This window comes from Felis catus, chromosome C1 (genome assembly GCF_018350175.1).
Source record: "Felis catus isolate Fca126 chromosome C1, F.catus_Fca126_mat1.0, whole genome shotgun sequence".
Lineage (NCBI taxonomy): Eukaryota > Metazoa > Chordata > Mammalia > Carnivora > Felidae > Felis > Felis catus.
In genome coordinates this window covers 165,464,691-165,488,593 of record NC_058375.1, presented here as the reverse complement: position 1 = coordinate 165,488,593, position 23,903 = coordinate 165,464,691, and the positions used below count along the sequence as shown (strand labels likewise).

Genomic DNA, 23,903 nt, shown 5'->3' with positions numbered 1-23,903 from the left:
ATAATCTCAAAAACATTATACTGTGTGAAAAAAACCTGACACCAAAGAGTATGTAGTATATGATTCTGTTTATATGAAGTTCTAGAACTAAAAGTGATTTACTCTGGGTGGTCGAAGAGGGCTGGGGATTTGTTCGGAATTTTCTGAAGTCATAGAGATTTGACTAGCACAGGCGTAGACATTTGTCAGAACTCACGGAAATGTACGCTTAAGACGTGTGTATTTTATGTAAACATGTCTTTTACCTAAAAAAAAGAATTATAAAAAATCATAAACCTCCGATCCTAGTAATGATATACAAGCCAAAGTATTTGGGGGGAATGGTAGTGATGTCTACTACTTTAAAAAATATCCAACAATAAGATAGGTTCATGGATGGACAGAGGGAAAGAATGATGGTGGTGGGTATATGAGTGTTCATTGTAAATTTTTTTCAACTTTTCTGTGTGGTTAAACATTTTCATAATAAAATGTTACAAAAGGAAAAAAACAGATACACAGAAATATTTACTTGTAAGTAGCATAATATCAGGATTTGCTTTTAAAATAGTAGAAAAACGGGGGCACCTAGGTGGCTCAGTCAGTTGAGTGTCCACCTTCGGCTCTGGTCATGATCTCACGGCTCTTGGGTTCAAGCCCAGTGTCAGGCTCTGTGCTAACAGCTCAGAGCCTGGGGCCTGCTCCAGATTCTGTCTCCTTCTCCCTCTGCCCCTCCCGCACTCACACTCTGTTTCTGTCTCTCAAAAATAAACGTTGGGAAAAAAATAATAAAATAAAATAGTAGAGAAACAAAGGAAGATAAAGCCAATATTACAAAATGTTAATAATTCCTTAATCTAGAAAATGGATATGCTATTTTACTTTGCCATTTGGAAAAAATTTCTAATTAATTAATTAAATTTTAAAAACCTGTTTATACTAATGAAGGAATATGCAACCATGAATATTGTTGTTCATATAAAGATTAAATTCATACCCAAATTAAAGCTTTAACATGGCACAATGTCCAACTTTTGGACCACCATCAGCCAACATGTCACAAAATAATCCTATCATTCAAATTAGCTCTTTATTCTTCCATAAGCAAAAATGCAACAGCATTAAAATTTGGGGGGACAGGAGGCACCTGGGTGGCTCAGTCAGTTAAGCATCTGACTTCAGCTCAGGCCATGATCTCACAGCTCATGAGTTCGAGTCCCGCATCGGACTCTTCTGTGCTGACAGCTCAGAGACTGGAGCCTGTTTCATTCTGTGTTTCCCCTCTCTCTCTGCCCCTCCCTGCTCATGTTCTGTCAAAAATAAATAAACATCTAAAAATATTTTTAAAAAATTGGGGGGTCAGGGGTGCCTGGTTGGCTCAGTCAAAATCCAACTCTTGATTTTGGCTCAAGTCATGAACTCATGGTTTGTGAGGTCGAGCCCTGTGCCTAGCCTCGGGCTCTCTGCTGAGACAGTAGAGAGCCTGCTTGGTATTCTGATTCTCTCTTCCTCTCTCTCTCTGCCCTTACCCCCTTTCTCTCACAAAATAAATAAAGAAAATAAACTTTAAAAACAAATTGGGGAGACAAGTTTTGGTGTTCCAAATTAACTTTAACCAATATTATGTGTTTTGCTTTTAACAATACAAATCAGGTCATCTACTATATCAATAGTCCAATCCATGACTCTCAAATTATCAATTTCTCAGGCTAATTTGGTAGAAACCACCAATATCTGTGCCTAAAAGTGAGTGAACTAAGCTTTCTGGGACCTGAAGACAAGGGTGAAATATAATGATGAAATAAATTTAAAACAAAATGACAAATATACCTTTATAATGACAACTAAGACTGAGTCATAAGGAGTTTTCTAAACCAAACATTATCTTCAAGTAAGTCTAAAATTTTCATATACCATTTGTGAAGTGTCCAAAGAAATAATTGTTCTTGTCTCATCTGCAGGACACATTAAGCCGTATGATACACTTGTTCCTCCTGCCAAAATAGGAAACAACGCTATGTTTAATATTCTATTTTTTAAGCTAAGTTTCTAGGGCAAATTCCTAATACAAAGTAAACAAATAGGCCCACTAGAAAAGTAATACCTATTTCTACTTTGCAAAATGTAATTTGCAAATGCTAACACACTAAAAGCAAACTCACCTTTATTTTATGCTGCATGCCAAAATGAAGAAATATTATGGAGCTGAAAGCAATGGGATATGGCTCCATCCCCTGGGCACACTCAAGTGAAGCCCCTAGCAATTTGTGAAACTCCAAAAACATGATTAGAAAAGTTCTAAGCTAAAGATTACTGTGGAGATATCGCTTAAAAGAAAAAATACCCTTCCTAATTCAACTAAAGACACCTTACCTTAATTATGAGATTTATTTATCATTTGAAATAATATATTCTCATACAAAAAGACTTTAATAAACTAGAATATAAACAAGTTAAAGTTGCCTGGATTACACAATATTCAAACAAATTTATATGTCAATAGTGAAAAGATGATTTTAATATAGAATAAATAATATATAGAAGTATGTAAACAAAGTACTCCTGTTTTACATTAACATTTGTTATCAAACGAAAAATGCTTTCTTAATACCAGTACAAAATAATACCATGTTCTCAGTAAAGACTATTTGCTTATCACAGTCCTTTGATATCAGAAAAATATTTCCCTGAAAGTGACACTGTAGGACCTTTTCTCCATGAATTTAATTCAACCCAAAGTATAAGTGGAAGAAGGAATCTGGAGCTCCTGATTTGTTGGGGTCCCACTTCCATTCCATCAATGCTAACTGAGTTAGTGAAGGCAATTTCCTTTGGCTTGTGTAAGTTATTAAAAAAATGTGGTTCATAAAAGATCAAGAGAGATCAAATTTGTCTTTAAATGCAAAGCAATGCTGTTTTTCAACATTAAAAGGTATTGTGATCTGATCATCATTGCCTTAGTTGATCTTTCACACTGCATAGCATTCCTCCCCAAAAGTATACCCTGGGTATATTTAGCCTTTGAAAAATAACATTCTCTCCATAAAGACAAAGGTTATAAAGTAATTGCTAAAGTGGGAACATTTTCTTGTTTAAGCATTAAGTCACAGCGTCAACTAGCATCCACATGGGAAAGAAGCCATGAGCAACATGTCTCAAACAGTTCAGGTAAACAGACCTACTATAAAATGAGCAACATAAACCAATTTTTCAGAAAAAACATATCATAATTACAAGAATGTTTGCTTTCAAAGGGATGGCACAAATATTTAGAATATAAATATCTTAAATTAAAAACAACACATTTACATAATATTAAAATTCAAAAGGCATAATACCTACCACCAATTGGTATGATACAAAGGTTATATTTGCACGCTAGATTCACAATCTTAACTACATCATCATGACATGCTGTTGAGAAAAGGGAAATAAATTAATCACAGGGACATGAGTAAACACTAGGTAACCCTGCAAAATGAGGGTCTATTAGGTTCTTTAGTGTCTTTTTCATCAGTTATGTACTCTTTAACACATTAAGTGGCTACATTAAAACAAAATGTTTATTATTTATCTTTTTAACTTCTTGGTTTGAAATGATTTCATACTTACAAAAAAGTTGCAAATAAGGTACAAAAAATTTCCTTCACCCAGCAGCCACAAATATTAATATCTTACATAACTATAGTTCAATTAACAAAACCAAGCAATTTACACTTACACGATACTATTAACTAATTTACAGACCTTATTCAAATTTTGCCAATTGTTTCATTAATGCCCCCTTTTCTGGAACTGCCAATCACACGCTGCATTTAGCTGCCATGTCTCCTTACTCTTCTTTAATCTAAGACAGTTCCTTGGTCTATTTTTGATTCTCATGACCTTGACACTTTTGAAAAGCACGGGTCAGTTATTTCATAGAATCTCTCTCAATTTGGGTTTCTATGTCTCCTCATGGTTAAATTCAGGTACACAGTTAGGCAGGAATTCCACAGAAGTGATGCTGTGCCTTTCTTAAGAGCTACATCTAGAGGCACATGATACAGACAGGTCTCATTTCTGGTAATGTTAACTTTCATCATTTGGTTATAAAGAAATCTGCCAGGTTTTTCTACTATAAGAATGCTTTAATTAGTAAGTATCTTGTAGGGAGACACTTAATCTATATAAATATTTCTCATCATACTTTCACCCACTTATTTTTGCATTCACTGATGGTGTTTCATTCTATTTTTAAACAAATTTTAAAATACTATACATAATATACCACATATATTCCTTTCTATTGTACACAACTGGCAGAGTACTCTTTATCAGAGTGTAAGCTATATAAGTAACAAATACCTGACAGCAGGCAACTTTAAATACAAAGCATAAGATGCTAAACCTCAATTTGGCTAGCAAGAGGGCATTAAGCCAGGGAGCTGGCATGGCAAAGAAACTATCTGAGAAAGATTAATCTCCTGATAACATGGAATGGCAAGGAAGAGAAAAAGACTTGAGGCAAGGAAATTATGCAAAAATCAGGTATTATCTGCTAAGGGATTGAAAGGGAAATTTAAGGATGTAAAATATACAAATGAATATCCATTTATGAAAGTAAAAATACTGGTCTATAAAAGTTATCATTTCTCAGGTTTGTTTAAAGCTAGGAATATGTCATTTGTATCATTCCAATTTTTAATGAAGATTCACTTTCAAGCTTTCAGATTAAATTTATAAAACTTACTATTTGTGGTAAAAAAATGTATTAAATGGAATCCTAGTTTATTAATAACTAATAAAATACCCAAACATGACTATCAAAAACCTTTAACAAGGCAAAACTACTTCTAGGATTGTCAACTAATCAAAAGGTTTCTTTGACCACGTTATCTGACATGGCACTCCTTCATCCCACTGCTCACCTAGATTCTTGAGGTATGAAACATGATGATAAAGGGAATATTTTAGAAAAACTAACCTCTCAAGAATATATATAGGGTGACCTGGAAGAACATGAAACTCAAGGTATGAGAGAGAACATTATAGACTGCTGCGAAAATTCAGCTATGCATTGATAAGGGCCTGGTTTGAAAACTAACATGGAAAAAAAAAAATAGAAGGACAAGGTTGGTAGGGACTGCCATACAGAACGGATTTTATAGAACAAAGAAACTTTTGTACAACAACTAACTCTGCATGTTTCCTAAATCTGGATTTTTAGAAATATCTGTATTTTCTAAAGTAAGACATACATTTTCATTATGGTAAATCCTCAGTACTTTAATATTCAGACACATGAAGAACATACCTAGAAAGCACACTCCAAGTTCTACTTAAGATTTATCAGAAGATTGTCTATTAAGGTTTCCTATGATAAACAAAAATTGATAAATTTTGCTTTCATTTTTTTCCAGTAAAAAAATGGAATAAATCTTGCCCAAATCTTGGTAATGAAGTAGCCTAAAGCTACTAAAAGAACACTAGAAGATGGGGCGCCTGGGTGGCGCAGTCGGTTAAGCGTCCGACTTCAGCCAGGTCATGATCTCGCGGTCCGTGAGTTCGAGCCCCGCGTCAGGCTCTGGGCTGATGGCTCGGAGCCTGGAGCCTGTTTCCGATTCTGTGTCTCCCCCTCTCTCTGCCCCTCCCCCGTTCATGCTCTGTCTCTCTCTGTCCCAAAAATAAATAACCGTTAAAAAAAAAATTAAAAAAAAAAAAAAAGAACACTAGAAGAATATACCCCACAGGTATCAACAAAGTAATTTAATCTCAGCTACACAGGCTCTTGCATTTTCCCCCTACATATGTCACCTCCCTCCTACCTCCATATTAAAGTATGCTTTTTTTCCCCTCAGATATTCCCTGTGAAGTAGAGGGATCACAACTAAAAACAGATGAGACAATATTTTGAAAAATAAAATACTCCCTATACTCCTTTATGGAGTTTGAAGAGGAAAAAGGATCAGATCACTGGAACTTTTGTAAAAGGTAATTATGGACAGTAAGGTACAAATATACCAATTCTACCTTAAATTTTCTACTAAAAGAGATGGGTACAAAAATCATATATATAAATATACTGCCTAATCATCAGCAAGAGCAAAATAACAACACAAAGCTCATCCTTCTTCTATCTCAAGCCAAAATCAGGAATGAAATTAATGTTTCAGAATTTAACTGTTTATATCAAAGACAATGGGTATCTTAAACAACTTGTTTCACCATTTGAAGACAATGCTTGTTAGCCCATGAAGTGATATCAACAAATTACTTACTAGTTTATAGTAATCAATAGTTAAGAGTTTCTTTATATCTGAATATTTATCATTGATCAATATTAATTTCATTAAGCTTTCAAACTAACCAAAAATACATTTTTCTACCCACCTTCCAATATATTTACGTTTAAAATGAAGATTTAATCAGCAACAAAAGAATCAATCATTAAAACCAATAGTTCAGGATGATCAGATCAAGAATTACACAACTTTTGGTACACTAAAAATACAGTTACTTATACTTTTTACAACTCCTATGTTTACAAGTATGTATTTCCAAAACTAAATTTATTTAAGATTTCACAATACTAAATTAATGATGCGAAGGAAAAAAAAAAACTTACTTGGCCATAAAACTATATCAGGAATTCGCTGAAACATTCCTTCCCTGAGCAAAAATATCTCATGAAGACAATGACCTGTTTTGTATTTAAAAAAGAACATGTTAAAAACATCTTAATTTATAAGAAATTTTAAAATTAAAAACACTGCTTATATAAAGTTGCTTACCATGAGCTCTAAATACTCGATCATCTGCTTCTTGTGAATATGAAATATTAGTTTCTTTAAGGTCATGAAGAAAATCTTCATTTACAATAGAAGGAGGTGTATCACTAGGATTTAAGGATGCCTAGAAAATAAAATTGGTTTCTTTGACTTATTTCTAGAAAAATAACTTTTGAATACCTGGTTAGAGACAGTGACCATAAAATGTAACTGAGACAAAAGCATGGAAAAGTAACAAATAACCCATACAGATATGAACTCTGTGACAATAACAAATTACAAATGGTCTGGTTAATCATACTCTGTATAAGTAATAGATGCCTTATGTTTCCTCTTTCACATCTTTGGCCCACCTTCTTATTATTTTTGAAGATTGCAATCAAGAACAAAGAAGATGGCAAAGTCTCAAATCTTCCATTTTAGATCAAGGAAACGGGGGAAAAGCTACTTAACTTTTGCATCATCTACATTTTCACCTGCAGATAAAATTTACCATTTCTTAGATTTCAATTACCATTTAAAAATGATCAACAAGATGGGGCGCCTGGGTGGCTCAGTCGGTTGAGCGTCCGACTTCAGCTCAGGTCACGATCTCATGGTTCGTGAGTTCGAGCCCCGCATCAGGCTCTGGGCTGACGGCTCAGAGCCTGGAGCCTGCTTCCCATTCTGTGTCTCCCTCTCTCTCTGTCCCTCCCCCATTCATGCTCTGTCTCTCTCTGTCTCAAAAATAAATAAACATTAAAAAAAAATTTAAAAAAAATAATAAAATAAATAAATAAATAAATAAAATGATCAACAAGAAACCTCGTCTATTTTTATAGAACCGCTTTAAAACTCACAACATAATTATAATTTGATACTTAGTTTCAACTAACAGGTAACCTGAAAAATAAATCTTCAACTTTAAAGCTATGTGACACTGGGCAAATCACCCAACTTCTCTGAGCCTTGGCTTCTTCATCTGTTAAGTGAGATTATCACCACTAAACTTATACAGCTACCATAAGGAATTAGAAAGGTCAAAAGATGGTAATTTTTGTGAAAAGCACCAAATACCATGCCTACCACAGAGAAAAGGCTGGCCAAATAAAATCTGCTATTAAAAAAAGCTATGATACAGTATCTGGAAAAAAGAAAATATAAGAATATGTAAAAGAGGCACCTGGGTGACTCAGATGGTTAAGCAGCTGATTCCTGATTTCGGCTCAGGTCATGGTCTCGCAGTTCCTGAGATCAAGCCCCACCTCGATCTGTGCTGTCAGTGCAGAGCCTGCTTGGGATTCTCTCTCTCCCTCTCTCTCTGCCCCTCTCCTGCTATCTCTCTCTCTCTCTCCCTCCTTCTCAAAATAAACATTTGATAATAATATTTTATAATAACATTTAAAAGATGTGTAAAAAATACATATTTATGTAGTGTTAGTATCTTATTAAAGAGTCTGTATTTAATATCCAATTATATAAGAAATATTTATTGAGTGTGTGCTATATACTAGGCACTATTCTAGGCCTTGGGGATATAGCAGTGAGATAATCAGGGAAAAAAAATCCTTGACCTCATGGAATTTACATTACAGTGAGAGGAAGTGACCAGAGAACCCCAACAAAAGATACACTGTTATGATTTTATTAAGTTATTAAAAATTGAAAAGGGTCAAAATCAGAAAAAAGTACATGGAAAACTGGTGAAATTTCTGAAAATGGTATACATATTACATCAATGTAAAAAAAGATAATTATAAACAGCCAAAAGAAAGAACTGAGGAAATAAAAAAGAAATCTTGTAAGAAAAGTTGAAAGAATTTGGTTTCGGAGGGGTAGGAATTAACTGTTCACATAATTTCTTTAGTAGAATGACATGTAACAGTGGGTTTATAAATAAAGCAAACAAGTACTTACTAAATACCTATAGCCCTCAATAGCGTGTTGGATACAGCAGAGAATATAGCATGGAGGCACCTGGGTGGCTCAGTCGGTTAAGTGTCTGACTCTTGATTTTGGCTCAGGTCACAATCTCACAGCTGTGAGATTGAGCCCAACATTAGGCTCTGTGCTGACAGCACAGAGCCTGCTTGGGATTCTCTTTCCCTCTCTCCCCTCCCCATTCACACACGTGCACACTCTCTCTCAAAATAAATAAAACAAACTTAAAAAAAAAAAAAAGAATACAGTGTAAGCCATAGTCCCTGCACTTATAGAACTTAAACCCAATTTAGAGGGACATGCAGAATACCATGCCATAGAAATAATAACAACAATAAATAATGAAAATCATAATAATATAGAGAAATGCTACTTCATTAGTTTGATATGAATACAGTTTAAAGTTTTTTAACCTCAATTACAGAAAAATGAAACTACATGAACAAACCAAAGTTCTCTATCACTCATACCTTAATCAAATTTTTACTTTGTAAGTCTTCTAAAATTCTGAATGTTTTGATATTAAAAGTAACATTACATTTTTATTTCAAATTATCCTATATTAATCCTGGATTACTGTCAGTTCATTAAATATCCTAAAAATGATAGCAACTTATCCTTTTGTAGCAGTCCTCTCACAGAATGCATTCATTTGCACTTCACTACCACCCTAAGAGACATAGAACAGACAGTTATTATTCTCACTTCTCAAATTAAGGTAACTGAGCCTCAGAGAACATAAAAAGTTTGCCAGGCAACTCTCAGATAAATTCTGAGATTAGGATCTATATCTGTGATGCTGAAAAGCCATCTCTAGAAAACCTAGCAAGGCCAATTAAACCAGTAAACTTCTTAACAAAAAAATTACAACAAATGCATTAAAGCAATTATAACAAATTACAAAGATAACTCTAACTGATTTAGGATTAAACACATGCACGTGCACACACACAGAGACACAACACAGAGTTAAGTATGCTAGTAATCATTCTTATTTCTTACTTTAGAGGTAGTTTTATGCTCCAGGCTTACTCCAAGGGTATTTTGGATCCAGTCTCTAAAAGTTGGTAAAGTCATGCCACTAAGAGGGTACCTAAGATTACAAAGAAAATAAAACATTGGAGTAAGGTATCTTCATTTAAATTTAAATCTTAAAATTGGCTTCTAGTAATGGTCAAGTAGTTCCTACCAAAATGACCCTCCCACATATAACTATAAACTCTGGACAAAAAAAAAACAAAAACAAAACCCAACTCTGAAAGCAGTACAGACAGACAAAAACAGGCAATAGGGGATAAAGGGGTGTGATACATTTAGAAAAGTATACCTTCCGGATGTTTTTTATTTTTAAAACAAGTTTTAGCCTGAGGGACAGCCCCCGCTGGTGTCATAACAGGAAACAAAAATACAGAAAACCTCTAGTCTTCCTGCCTTGAAGAACCAGAAGGCAGTGTTTGCAGTGAACACAACAGCTGGGAAGAATATAGAGAAATCACAGGGAAGGAAGGAAAGAGTCAGAGAGTGATGTACGCATAAACTTTCTCCAGATGTCTGACGTATGGAGCAGACTCGAGGCAGTCCAACTAAGTTTAAAAGAACCCAGCTGCTCACCACCACAAAAGGAAAGAAATGGGAATCTGAGGAACAGTCAAGTTAATTACTTGATGTTAAAAAAATAAAGCCTCTTCGGAAGAATATAATGGAATACAGAGTTTCTACAACATACCATTAACAATGTCCAAGATGTGTTCCAAAGTTACTAGACAAAAGACAAACAAGAAAGTATGATCCATAATCAAGAAAAAGGGCAATTAATAGGGACTGACTCTAAGACGATCTAAGATACTGGAACTAGCACACAAGCATTTTAAAACAGCTATAACTATGTTAAAGGGCAAAAGGGAAACGATGTTCCCAGTGAGTAAAAGAAAAAATCTCAGCAGAGAAACAGAAACTATAAAAAGAACAAAATAGAAATTCTATAATTAAAACTCTTAAAAATTCATTGGAGGAACACAAGAGCAGATTGGAGATGTCAGTGAACTTACAGACAGAGCAATAAAACATATACAATCTGAAGAGCAAAGAAAAAGATTGAAAAAATAAACAGAGCTTCAAGGACCTATGGAACAATAGCAAAAGACTAACATACATAAAACATAACATATACATAACATACATATAGAGTCCTAAGCAAAAGAAAAAAAAGGGAAAGGAAATAAACAGTATTTGAAGAAATTAATGGCAGAAAGTTTCCAAATTTGATGAAAGACATAAATTTACAAATTCAAGAAGGCCAGAGAACACTGAGAAGATAAATGCCAAGAAACACACTACACACATCATGGTCAAATTCCAATATAAAGAGAGAGAAAGAGAAGGAGGATAAAAATGTTAAAAGCATCTAGAGAAAAATGACACATTACATACAGTATAATAACAATAAAAATTATGACCGGCTTCTCATCAAAAACAGTGAAATCCTGGAAATAATAAACAGCTGTAAGGAGGGGTTCCTGGGTGGCTCAGTAGGTTAAGCATCCGACTTTAGCTCAGGTCATGATTTCACGGTCTGTGAGTTCAAGCCCCGCGTCGGGCTCTGTGCTGACAGCTCGGAGCCTGGAGCCTGCTTCGGATTCTGTGTCTCCCTCTCTGACCCTCCCCCATTCATGCTCTGTCTCTGTCTCAAAAATAAACATTAAAAAAAATTTTTTTGAAGAAAGAATAAAATAAAATAAAATAAAATTCTCAAATCAGTCTTTCTTTTTATATTATTACTTTTTGTTTCTTTCCAAGATTTCATTTGAATTCAAGCTAGTTAACATATTGCATAATATTGGTTTCAGGAGCAGAATTTAGTGATTCATCACTTACATATAACACCCAGTGCTCATCACAGGCACCCTCCTTAATGCCCATTACCCATTTAGCCCACCCCCTACCCACCTCCCCTCCAGCAACCCTCAGTTTGTTCTCTATAGTTAATAGTCTTATGGTTTGCCCCCTCTATGATGTTTTTATTATTTCTTTTTTAAGAGAGCACACAAGCAGGGGTAGGGGCAGAGGAAGAGAGAGAATCCCAAGCAGCCTCCATGGTCAGCATCAAGCCTGACATGAAGCTCCATCCCACAACCCAAGGATCATGACCTAAGACGAATGAAAAGCTGGACACTCAACCTACTGAGCCTCCAGGTACTCCCTTCTCTGTTTTTATCTCATTTTATTTTTCCTTCCCTTCCTCTATATTCATCTGTTTTTTAAAATATCAAATAGGAGTGAAATCATATGATATTTATCTTTCTCTGACTTATTTTGCTTAGTATAATACACTCTAGTTCCATCCACATTGTCGCAAACAGCAAGACTTCATTCTTTTTGATGGCTGAGTAATATTCCATCATATGTATGTATATGTGTATATACATATATACACACACCACATCTTTATCCATTCATCAATCAATAGATATTTGGGCTCTTTCCATAATTTGGCTGTTGTTGATAGTGCTGTTATAGACATTGGGGTGCATGTGCCCCCTTCCAATCAGTATTTTTGTATCCTTTGGATAAATACCTAGTAGTACAATTGCTGGGTCGTAGGGCAGTTCAATCTTTAACGTTCTGAGGAATCTGCACACTGTTTTCCAGAGTAGCTGTACAAGTTTGCATTCCCACCAACAGTGTAAGAGGGGTTCAAATAGTCTTTACATAAACATTAACAAAACAAAAATGACAGTGGAAAGGAGAAAAAATACATAAGGAACACATATGCTTTAACTAGTTAAGTTTCTTTTCATGCTAAAAAAAATCACAAGTGCTAAAAATCAAACTGAATGGGTATGTTTGAAGTACTATAATATGTTTTCATAAATCTAAAGAAATTGGAATGGAAGAAAGTATAAGACTCATAGCTAAAACAACTAAAGATAGTCATTCAGCATATAAAATTTTCTTCATTTCAGCTGAGGTAACAGTACAAATTGTGGAAAGCTGGTTATAACAGATATGCCACCGCTATGTGTTAGTTATGTTCCCCAAAAAGATCAGTTTGGAACTATTAGGTTTTAATGCTGGATCTTTATATGTTAAATGTACAATTAATTTGAGTCCCTGTAAAAGGTATTAGAACCTTGATTTTCATGACAGAATCAGACCTTTGTGAATCCCTTAATTAACAAATAACATTACCCATAAAATAAAAAGGTGATACTTGAATTAACAGATAGAGTTGGTGTTACTGTTTCATGTAAAATTTAAAACTACATTCTACCACTAAGATAAACACAATATACTTCTACATCTGAATGCACAGTATTTCAGACTTTGAAGAAGTATCTTGCACAGAATATTCTATTTAAGATTTTGCTCCAGGGGCGCCTGGGTGGCTCAGTCGGTTGAGCGTCCGACTTCGGCTCAGGTCATGATCTCATGGTCTGTGAGTTCCAGCCCCGCGTCGGGCTCTGTGCTGATGGCTCAGAGCCTGGAGCCTGTTTCAGATTCTGTGTCTCCCTCTCTCTCTGCCCCTCCCCCGTTCATGCTCTGTCTCTCTCTGTCTCAAAAATAAATAAACGTTAAAAAAAAATTTAAAAAAAAAAAAAAAGATTTTGCTCCATTAACTACAAGTCCAGCACAAAACATACAAGAGATCCGTGTCAGAATGTAAATTTTTCAATTGTACTTTTTCTTGCATCTAATGCCCCAGGATTTGAAAAACAGTAAAAGAAACCTGACTTCATAATCATAAACCTAGCATACTGCCAAGGGTTCCAAAAATCTCACAAAAGATCATGAAGTAAAAATTAAAACTTTGAAATCAAAGAAGTAAATTGACTGAAAAAAAACATTATAAGAAAAGTTAAAGGAATCAGCAGTATTTAACTGAAGAAACAGCTATGGAACAACTTGATTATTACAGTAAAATAGTTTAGATATATATCCAGAATTATAAAAAGCATATAACACTCATATAAGACTGTACTGAGCACTGTAGGACACACAGAATTAATATTATAACTTCAGTTCTTAAGAAACTTACAATCTAGTTTAGTTAAAGCTACAAAGACACTTAATTGATAGGATGAATATATAGGCACAAAATAGGAAAATTTTGCCAGAAATGTGATAAGAGGAAAGCCAGGTGCCTGTACCAATTATTGAAACAGGTGACTCTTAAATGGATCTTTACTCATGGTTGAAGATTAGTTTGAAAACTTTACGAAATGGTTCTTGTTGGGGCACGTGGGTGGCTCAGTTGGTTAAACACCCAACTTCGACTCAGGTCATGATCTCACGGCTTGTGAGTTCAAACCCTGCGTTAGGCTCCGTGCTGACAGCTCAGAGCCTGAAAGCTGCTTCAGATTCTGTCTCCCTCTCTCTCTGCCCCTCCTCTGCTCATGCTCTGTCTCTCTCTCTCTCTCTGTTTCAAAAATAAACATTAAAAATAAAATTAAAAAAAAAAAAAGAAATAGTTCTTGTTGTAAAATATAAGGTGAGGTCAACTCACCACCTTTCCTCAGGATAGAACTGACCTCTATTGTAGAAGATATAGAACCAGGGGAAGCTTTTAAGACCAAAGAAATCACTGTGTGGAAAGAAAATTCTGTGAACATAAATATCCAAGAATGAAGTGCACATCAAGATTTACTGTGACTAAAGACAAAGTCCTCTCACTCTGCGGCAGTGCACAGAGGCAGCAAAATATTAGTACACACAACTATCTATCCCAGAATAAGTTCCACAATTGCTAAGCAATTTAAAAGTCTTTTATAATCAGATAAAACTTTAATACCACTGAAAATATAAAGTACAACAAACCCAAACAAAGTCTCTCCATCTAAACACTAACTTGTGCTTTGTAAGCACCAATTAATGTATAATACCTTTAAAGTCCAAGAAAAATGACACTTTTCAAAAATTTTAGTTTGTAGAAAGCTACAGCATTAGCTCTGAAGTATTGCCTTCTCCTGATTAAACCCATGAGGACTCAATTCATCTATATCTAGAAGGAGTAAGAATAGCAAGATTATAAATCTAAGGATTTAGGGGTGCCTGGGTGGCTCAGTCAGTTAGGCCTCAGACTCTTGATTTTGGCTCAGGTCATGACCTTATGGTTAGTGAGTTCGAGCCCCGCATGGGGTTCTGTGCAAAGCCTGCTTGGGATTCCCTCTCTCTCCCTCTCTCTCTGACCCCCCTGCCACATAAATAAATAAACTTAAAAAAAAAAAAAAAACTAAGGATTTATAAACTGACAAATTACAAATATGTTCAAAAGATAAGACTGTGTTCAGGAAAAAACTTCTGATATTTCCCAAAGATCTAGAACAGCTTATAATAATTGCTTCTTTGGCTGGGTTTAAAATGTCAATGTTGCCCTCCCCAAACTACATACAATCAACCACAAAATTTATTTGGACCAGAAATAATGGAAATGGAATCCCCATAAATTTTCATTAAAACTCATTCTTGGTTTCTGGCACCTAAGAATTCTTTTTCCCCAGCTCTGTTTTATTTCATTCTTGGGTATTTTATTCGTGTTTTCTATGCAGTTATAGAGAGCAAAGATTTGTTCAGTTCAAATCAGTATTTTCTTATAACTCATCCTTTCTAATCACAAATTCCATTTTCTCTTTGAAGAATATCACAACCTTCTTTTGCTTATGCCCTGTGCCTTCCACTAGAACAACAGCAATTTTTGTCACAGGGTAATTTTTTACAAGATGACTAGCTTTACTGTGCTACTGTATAGGGGTAGAGAAGGCTACCATAAAGTGCTCCCAGAGTTTGGAGAGAAAACAAGATCAATACAATGAATGAGTATGGTTATCTGCAGAAGCACAATACAACAGAAACGGCACAAAAATGAAGCTTAAAAACATTTGGGTATCACTCACAACTTCCCACTGAGCAGGTGACCTCACGTAAGCTATTTAACCTCTCTCACCCTCAATCCCCTAATTATTTTTAAGAAAATATGACTACCCATGTTAGGGTTATTTTAAGATAATTCAGTAGTCATTCAATTAAGAAACAGCTATTATTATCTTTAAGAATGTTTTTAAATGTTTTCTGATACAACTCAGAGAAATCTACTAATTCAACCATTATCCCCAGGAAACTAGACTAGGTTAACAGAAAGCTATGATCCAATTCAGTCCAGTTTATTATCCTCTGTGGTAATGGTACTTCTGGCAGCACTAAAATGGGAACTGAATATTATTTAGTTATTGGCTTTAGTTATTAAATAGTTTATGTAGTACATATTTAATCCTAGAGCATTTAAATTCCATTTCTGTATTTGGAGAGCTACCCTCCGGATGAGTCGTAGTGAGGAGCAAAGGCTACCTTCCACTAAAGCAAATGTACCTGATATCTACTTTACTGGTCTCCCTTCTAGGCTCTGCCAGTTGGATGCACCCCATTCTATTCCCCTTTCTCCCACTGGACCCAACTCAGGAGTTAATACAAAGAAATGAGGCCTTTAAGGAACTCATTCTGGTTAGAATGGCAGCAGAAGCAATCTTCCAAAGTCTCAAGCCAAACATATAAAATTCTCCGGTTCTATTACAACCTGGATAAAAATCTCCCTTAAGACCACTGAATCTCCTTTGCTCTTAATCTATGCTCTCTGAACAACATCTGAATTACAAATTTTGTATTCTATATATCTTAAAATCAGAAAGGGCATTAACAAGTGCTCTATACACTGAAAAAGGAATAATCTAACCATGAATAAATACACTGGGGTTCTAATGTTTTCAATGAGTGTACCATGAGTGTGGCACATGTCAGACCTCTAAAACCTGATCCTCTCTGTGAAAACTGACAAATCAAGTGTCAGAACACCAGAAATAAGAACCAGATTCTGAACCCATGGCACTACTAAAATGTAATTACTTGAGATATTTTCTGTGACTAATCATTCATTTCACACACATACGCTTCCAACACAAACCACTAAATAGCCTACAGTACCCTACAGAAGTAAGTGTCTAATGCTTTCAACAGCACTGTGCATAAGGGACTATTTGCCCCCTCCCATAAAATAAAGATGCTATTCTCTCAAGATCCAAAGAAAGGAAGAAATGAGGACAGTATCTGAAAGGAGACGAAGTTGATTTTCTAAGTTCAGATTTCTTTTCTCCTCAGAAGATTTGGCAAAACCAGCTTCTACACTGATAAGTTTCTGTATTAGACATTATTCTATTTAAAACGTGGGACGTTCAACATTTAGAACACTGGTAAATTTAATTTTAACCAGAAATTCCTCCTACCCGAATTATACAATTTCTTAACTAAGCCTCCACCAATATGCTTCCCAGTCAAACTTAAAGATGGGAATGAGAATACGTATAATATTTATTTTTCCTATTAAAAAGCAAGTGTCAAATGTACATTTCACACCTTCATTACAATTAGTTCCTAATTACTACTCCCGAGATTTTGTTCAGTTACAAACTATGTTCAAGTCAGAAAATTGGAATGATTATGTTGCAAAGAAAAAGAATTTCTCCAAAGGAATAAAACATTTCTCACTACTATTTCAATATATTGACATACCATGTAAGTTTTAAGAATATGAACCTAATCATATTAATCCCCAATAGATTTTAAGTCAAAACACAATCCTGGAACAGATTAAAAAAAAATCTGATCCTATTTTTTACCTACTCTCAATTTTTAATTTATAGAGCCAGCATTCAAATCTTACGTGTTTATACTCACTGTCCTTCCAAAACGATTTCAACAGACAAACCCAAAATACCAGCTTTGGCAGGATTGGTCTTAAAATCAACTAAGAACTTACTTTACAATTCTGTCTGCATCTGGAACAGTAACAATACAAATATTCTTTAGAATTCTTATCAACACATTCCCAAAAACATTTCAGAAATGTGAAAGTTATCACACAAATGATTGTTCTTTCTTCACCACTTCTTCCCTAATGTGTCTCAGAAAATTAATTTTAAAAATACTATTTATACTCACAAAGACCTAAAATTGTTCACCATCCATAATAACCCACACCCAAAAGTAAATTCCCAATCTTTTTAAAAAAATTTTTTAAGTTTACTTATTTTGAGAGAGACAGAGACAGTGCAAGTGGGGGAGGGGCAGAGAGAGAGGGAGAGAGAGAATCCCAACCAGAGCTTGACATAAGGCTTGAACTCACAAAACCACGAGATCATGACCTGAGCTGAAACCAAGAGTCAGACACTTAACTGACTGAGCCACCCAGGTGCCTCTAAATTCCCAGTCTTAAACTGGGAGTTACTTTGAACAAGTCAGTGGCATGGAAATTGGGTGGTAGGATGATTATAGTCATTTTTGGGATCCTGATTCAAACTACCTACCTATAAAATGGCATTTTTTTAGATATCAGGGGAAATGTGGACTGGATAATCAGATATTATAAAATTGTCTTATTTGGGGAAATATGATAATGATATTATTATGATTAGCTAATATTAGATCCTTACACTTTCAAAGGAGACATATGTAAATATTTAGAAGTGACACAACGGAATTTACTACCAAAAAAAGAAGGAGCAATTATGTCAAAATGTTGATAGCTTTATTTACTTTTTATTTTTTTAATGTTTATTTATTTTTGAGAAAGAGACAGAGTGCAAGCAAGGGAGGGACAGAGAGAGGGAGACACAGAATCTGAAGCAGGCTCCAGGCTCTCAGCCATCAGCACAGAGCCCAATGTGCGGCTCAAACCCACAAATCATGAGATCATGACCTGAGCCAAAATCGGATGGTGTACCAACCGAGCCACCCAGGCACCCCAAAATGTTGATAACTTTAAATCGAGGGAGGAGTCATTATATTATCCTATATATGTTATTTAACATGACATACATTTGTTATTTATGTTTAAAATTTTTTATAGAAAGAAAGAGGAAAAAAAGGAAAAGAATAAACCAACCAGTTACCTTTTCCCAGTCAACTCAACTTGGCCTTTCTTATTGAAGAAGAACTTGGAATCATTATATCCCCATCCATTCCATTTCATAACTTCTTGCCTAATAATAAAAAAAATACATAAATTAGACTACATTAAATATCTCAAAACTGAATAGTATATCATTAACTTTCACAATCATTTAAAAGACCTGATCCCACTAACAGTATATCAGTTTAAATAGAATGAATATGCATCAAAATGTCCATGTATTAATTAATATTTCAAATACAGAATCATTCTGATGAGCAGCACCTGCTTCACAAAGGGCAACAACTAAATTTAATGAATTCAAAGGAAAAAGAAGAAACAAGGGAGAAAAATATAATTAGAGTACAAATATGCTTCATGTTGTACATGTTATTAGTTTACATAATAGGACAGTCTAAAAAATTCTGCAATTAAAATAAAACTCACTTGAATAGGAAACAAATTTTTGCACATATTAGAAAAATCACAATTATTAATCTTCTATGATGAAAAGATCAATTTACAGAATAAGTTCACTAGTAATGGCACTACTAGTAGTAGACACTTAATAAAGTATATAAAAAAATCTGAGATGTGTTTACAAACATTCTAAATCCTTCAATTTCCATGTAACCACCAATCTCTACCTTGACCTACATATTAATGTAACAGTTAATGACTATACCAGTTTTTAGTATTCCAAAACAATATGGTATTTTGAATTTCATTGTCTTAAAAAGCATTTTCATCCAAATCAATAATTGATTCAATTCTGAACATCACATAAGATCTGGACCTGTGCAGAACACAATAAGCAACCACACTGAAGTACTGAAGTACTCTGTCAGCATTTATTATTAATGCTGTGTTTTAGCATGGTGCCCTAGTATATCTGGGCAGTTATTTCAAAACTGGTAACAAATCTTATTGCAAATTCAATTATGCAGTCTATGATGAAGAAAAGAAAACTCTTCTCTACACAGAAATTATTTGCTGCATTAAAATTTCAAAATAGGGGTGCCTGGGTGGTGGCTCAGTCCGTTAAGTGTCTGACTTCAGCTCAGGCCATGATCTCACGGTTCGTGGGTTTGAGTCCCACATCGGGCTCTGTGCTGACAGCTCAGAGCCTGGAGCTCAGATTTTGCTTCAGATTTTGTGTCCCTCTCTCTCTGCCCTTCCCTCACTCGCACTGTCTTTTTCTCTCTCTCAAAAATAAACATAAAATAAATAAATAAATAAATAAATAAATAAACATTAAAAATGTTTTTTAATTAAAAAAAATAAAATTTCAAACTACATCACAAGAAAAAACCTGTAAATATGTGTGGTGATGGATGTTCACCAGACTTACTGTGGTGATAATTTCACAATATATACAGATTTTGAGTCATTATGTGGTATACCTGAAATTAATTACATGTCAATTATATCTCAGTTTTTTTTAATGTCAAAATAACAAAGATTTACTCATTAGAAAGCATTTTAATTCTCTATAATTCCCAAGGAAGAAGAAAATGACAACTGACAAGCAAATTTTTTATTACAATCATAATTCTTCATCCAATTCAAAGGCTTTTCAAACAAGTAGAACACCAACATAACAAAACTGAACCAAGTAAAGGTCATACATAAGATTAAGAAAATTAGAGACCAGGCATAATCTCGTTAAAACTAAAGTTGCTATCAATAAAAACTATAGTCCCTATATAAAAACAAACTATTCAAAAATATCTCAAGAGTATCAATCCAGAGACTGGATTTGTAGATGAGCCTGTTATGAACTGTTGCCCAATATTTTCTTCTAATTTCACATTCCTCATTGTAGAGGGAGGTTATGGAAGAAAGCTTTGGAAAAATCTCTACAGAAAAACCTCATGGCTAATATCACCACTAACATACCCATTTTCTTAAGATTACATTTTCTAAAAACTGAATAAGATATCATCTGCTTTACTTTTTTCATAATTCTCTTCACTTTTATGAAATATAATTCACTTAATATTTTATTATATTTCCATAATAATTTACATGAAGATGATATATATGTACATTTTAATTAACATTTTTAATATTTTTTTGTAATTTTTGTAAACATTTATTTATTATTGACAGACAGAGAGACACAGAGCGTGAGCAAGGGAGGGGTAGAGAGAGGGGGAGAACAGAATCTGAAGTAGGCTCCAGGCTCTGAGCTGTCAGCACAGAGCCCAACGCGGGGCTCAAACTCACAAACTGCGAGATCATGACCTGAGCCGAAGTCAGCGGCCTAACCAACTGAGCCACCCAGGCACCCAAGTAATATCTTTAATGTTTTATAATATGTGCATAAATTTTCATTTCTGAAATGCATTTTAATACTGAATTTAAACATTTGTCATGAAGGCTGTATTCTATAAAACAACAGTTTGGTGTTACACAAAATAAATGCAAAAATACCAATATAGTTCTTTTGCTTTGGTATTACAATCAGTAGGCACTGGGAAATTATTCCAGTACAGATGTTAAATTTGGCATGTTTACATAACTTAACAATGAGAATCCTTTGCCTTAAAATTATGTGTAGAATTTTAAACAATTATTCCCATATGGCCTCAGAGTAAAAAGCAAAACCTGACTACATGTGTTCACTCTTGACACTGCACAAGAAAAATGAATCAAGGGAAGCAGGAAATATCTGCTGCTGTGCACTCAAAAATGAAAAGATTTACATTCTGAAGAATCACTGGCCTTAAATTTTCAGTTGGGTAATATCCTAAAGAATTCCCAAGTTTTCAACTATAGGCTAAAGCTACTTTTTTCTCTCTTTTCGTCTCAATTAGAAAATTCTGCCCATGATATGGGCTTACCATATTTATAACAACTTTTAGAGCCATCCCAGAAGTTGGAATGTAAGCATTTGGAATCCATTTGTACCCCTCACACTCCCAAAACAGTGTTATGTTGCTTAAAATAGTATATATTTAAAATCTAGGTTACCCCAAAATCAATCTTCTGATATCTTCAAGTACCCCATGTGTTAAATAAAAAAGTAGGTGAATTTCCCGGGCTTCTGGTTTTAAACTTTTGTACACAGGTATCCCTTCAAATTACTAATATATTCTATGACCGTTAAACACAACTATGTGATTACATTAAACTTTCAAAATAACTTCTTATACAGAAAATATAATGAGTAACTTGAAGGGCATTATAGCATTAACATTTTTAAAAAAGTTAAAAGTAAAACCTCACACAATCACAGAATTCTAAAACTAAAAAAAAGATCCTGAGAAATCACCTAGTTCAACTGCTCATTTTTCAAATGAAGAAACTTGTGCCCAGAGAAGTTCTCATGATTACACAGCTAAGCTAGTTGTAAGCATCAGAAAGTGAACCCCCAGTCTTGTGACTCTTCCTCTTTAGAAAGGTAATGTCTTAAACCCACCAAATCATGCCCTCAAGTAACCAAAATGATTTAAAGGAACCCTTTTTCCTTGACATCAATATTTTTCAAAGCACTATTACATGCTTCTGCACTTGATCTTAAGGGAAACATTTGAAAATCAAGGACTATGGTGACGTCAGGAACCCCAGTGCCCTCACTTCCTTTATGTATAGTATATGAATTCTGGCATTCAGAATAATGATCCCAAAACCATGGCAAGCACTAAAATGAGGAATGATCAAAGAAATATCAACATTCCATAAGATTCAAATAAAAAGATTCAATTTTCTACTGACCCCAAAGATCAATTAACCAGACTGATCCCTCAGACTTTCCAATTCTTAGAGCTAACTTTACACTAAATTTAAGGTCTTCAAAATATAAGACCCTTCCTCCTGCCAAGAAAAAAGATAAGTCCGTTTGATTTTGTTACACGAAAAAAATAAAACAAATGTTTTACCCATTTACATATCTGACCACAGTACCAAATGGTGAAGAAGCACTTTGTTTTAGCTGGCATAACAAAAGAAAATGGAGACATAATGTAGCCTCATGTATACACAAGGTGGCAGTATTCTCCCATGATATATATATTATTTCCCAGTGCTGTGGTTTGCACAATTTTTAACTGAAGTATTTAGATTTAGCACTATTATTATGAAAACCAGAGATCTTTTCTTAAATTGGGAGATGTCCACTTTTAAGTCTCTATATACACATAGATTACTACTCCTCTAATACTAATAAATTTCAAGCATCCTGATATAAATGCATGGTTTCTACCACTGCTATTTCTAATTATACTTTTCACTAGAAAAAAAGGAAAAGGAAAACATGCTTTAACCTAATTTTATTTTGGCTCAGCAATAAAAAACTCAGTTAAGTGATAACTAAAAAAAAAGAATTTTTTCCATATAATTCCAATAATCAAAATTCTAATAAAAGATACTTCATTACTTAGTTCTGATGAAAATCAAATTTTTATCTATCATTTCTAATTCAAACAATGAGAGAAAGGTACTATGATCTCAGAGCTTTTAGAAAATAAAAACTGAAGTATGAAACTTAAGCCTCAATGCTGGATTTCTAACAAACCATGCTCAGCATCAGATAAATTCAAATTAATCCCATATGTAGTACAAAATGTAGAAGTTAAAAATTAAAAAAACTTTCAGGATTTTTTTGTACTAATTAAAAATCCTTACTATCAGGTTGTGTGCTTAATTACCTTAGGATCAAGATAACCTAAAGGAAATCATGAAAGTGAAGTAAATAAAGAGTTGAGATACCAAGAACTGATCAACAAATATATCCCTAAAAAGATCTTTTACAAAAATATCCCTATAAATGAAATAATAATCCTGACTTCTTTTATTAAAAAAAAAAATGAAGTGGGGCGCCTGGGTGGCTCAGACGGTTAAGCGTCCGACTTCAGCCCAGGTCAGGATCTCACGGTCCGTGGGTTCGAGCCCTGCGTCGGGCTCTGGGCTGATGGGTCAGAGCCTGGAGCCTGCTTCCAATTCTGTGTCTCCCTCTCTCTCTGACCCTCCCCCGTTCATGCTCTGTCTCTGTCTCAAAAGTAAAATAAACGTTAAAAAAAAAAAATTAAAAAAAAAAAAATGAAGCTAAGTTACCATTAGAAATATAAAGGCCTAATGAGGGAGAAAAACTATGGAACACTAATTCTAAATTTAATTTAAAATGTACATGTTTTAAAATAAATTTAAATATCATGTCTATTCTATAATTCCTACAAAATTATTTCTAAAAATTCAATAGCAAAACTATGTAAAACCATTTACAATACTTACTGCCTCAGTCTAACAGTGCAACTAATTCTCTTTTGTTAATCTAAGTAACTTAGTTATAAGTATAA

At 34.3% G+C, this 23,903-nt stretch overlaps 1 protein-coding gene across 3 annotated transcripts in view; it reads right to left on the bottom strand.

Moving 5' to 3' along the window:
• AGPS (alkylglycerone phosphate synthase) overlaps window positions 1-23,903 on the bottom strand; it is a 144,145-nt gene that overhangs the window by 90,104 nt on the left and 30,138 nt on the right. For all 3 annotated transcript variants that reach the window (XM_045033989.1, XM_023259484.2, XM_045033991.1), the window contains exons 2-7: window positions 18,605-18,694; window positions 9,672-9,762; window positions 6,753-6,873; window positions 6,587-6,661; window positions 3,322-3,393; window positions 1,894-1,973 (exon numbers count right to left, since the gene is read on the bottom strand). In XM_045033989.1, coding sequence (XP_044889924.1) covers window positions 1,894-1,973; window positions 3,322-3,393; window positions 6,587-6,661; window positions 6,753-6,873; window positions 9,672-9,762; window positions 18,605-18,694 — 529 coding nt within the window. The remainder of the gene's footprint in view (window positions 1-1,893; window positions 1,974-3,321; window positions 3,394-6,586; window positions 6,662-6,752; window positions 6,874-9,671; window positions 9,763-18,604; window positions 18,695-23,903) is intronic.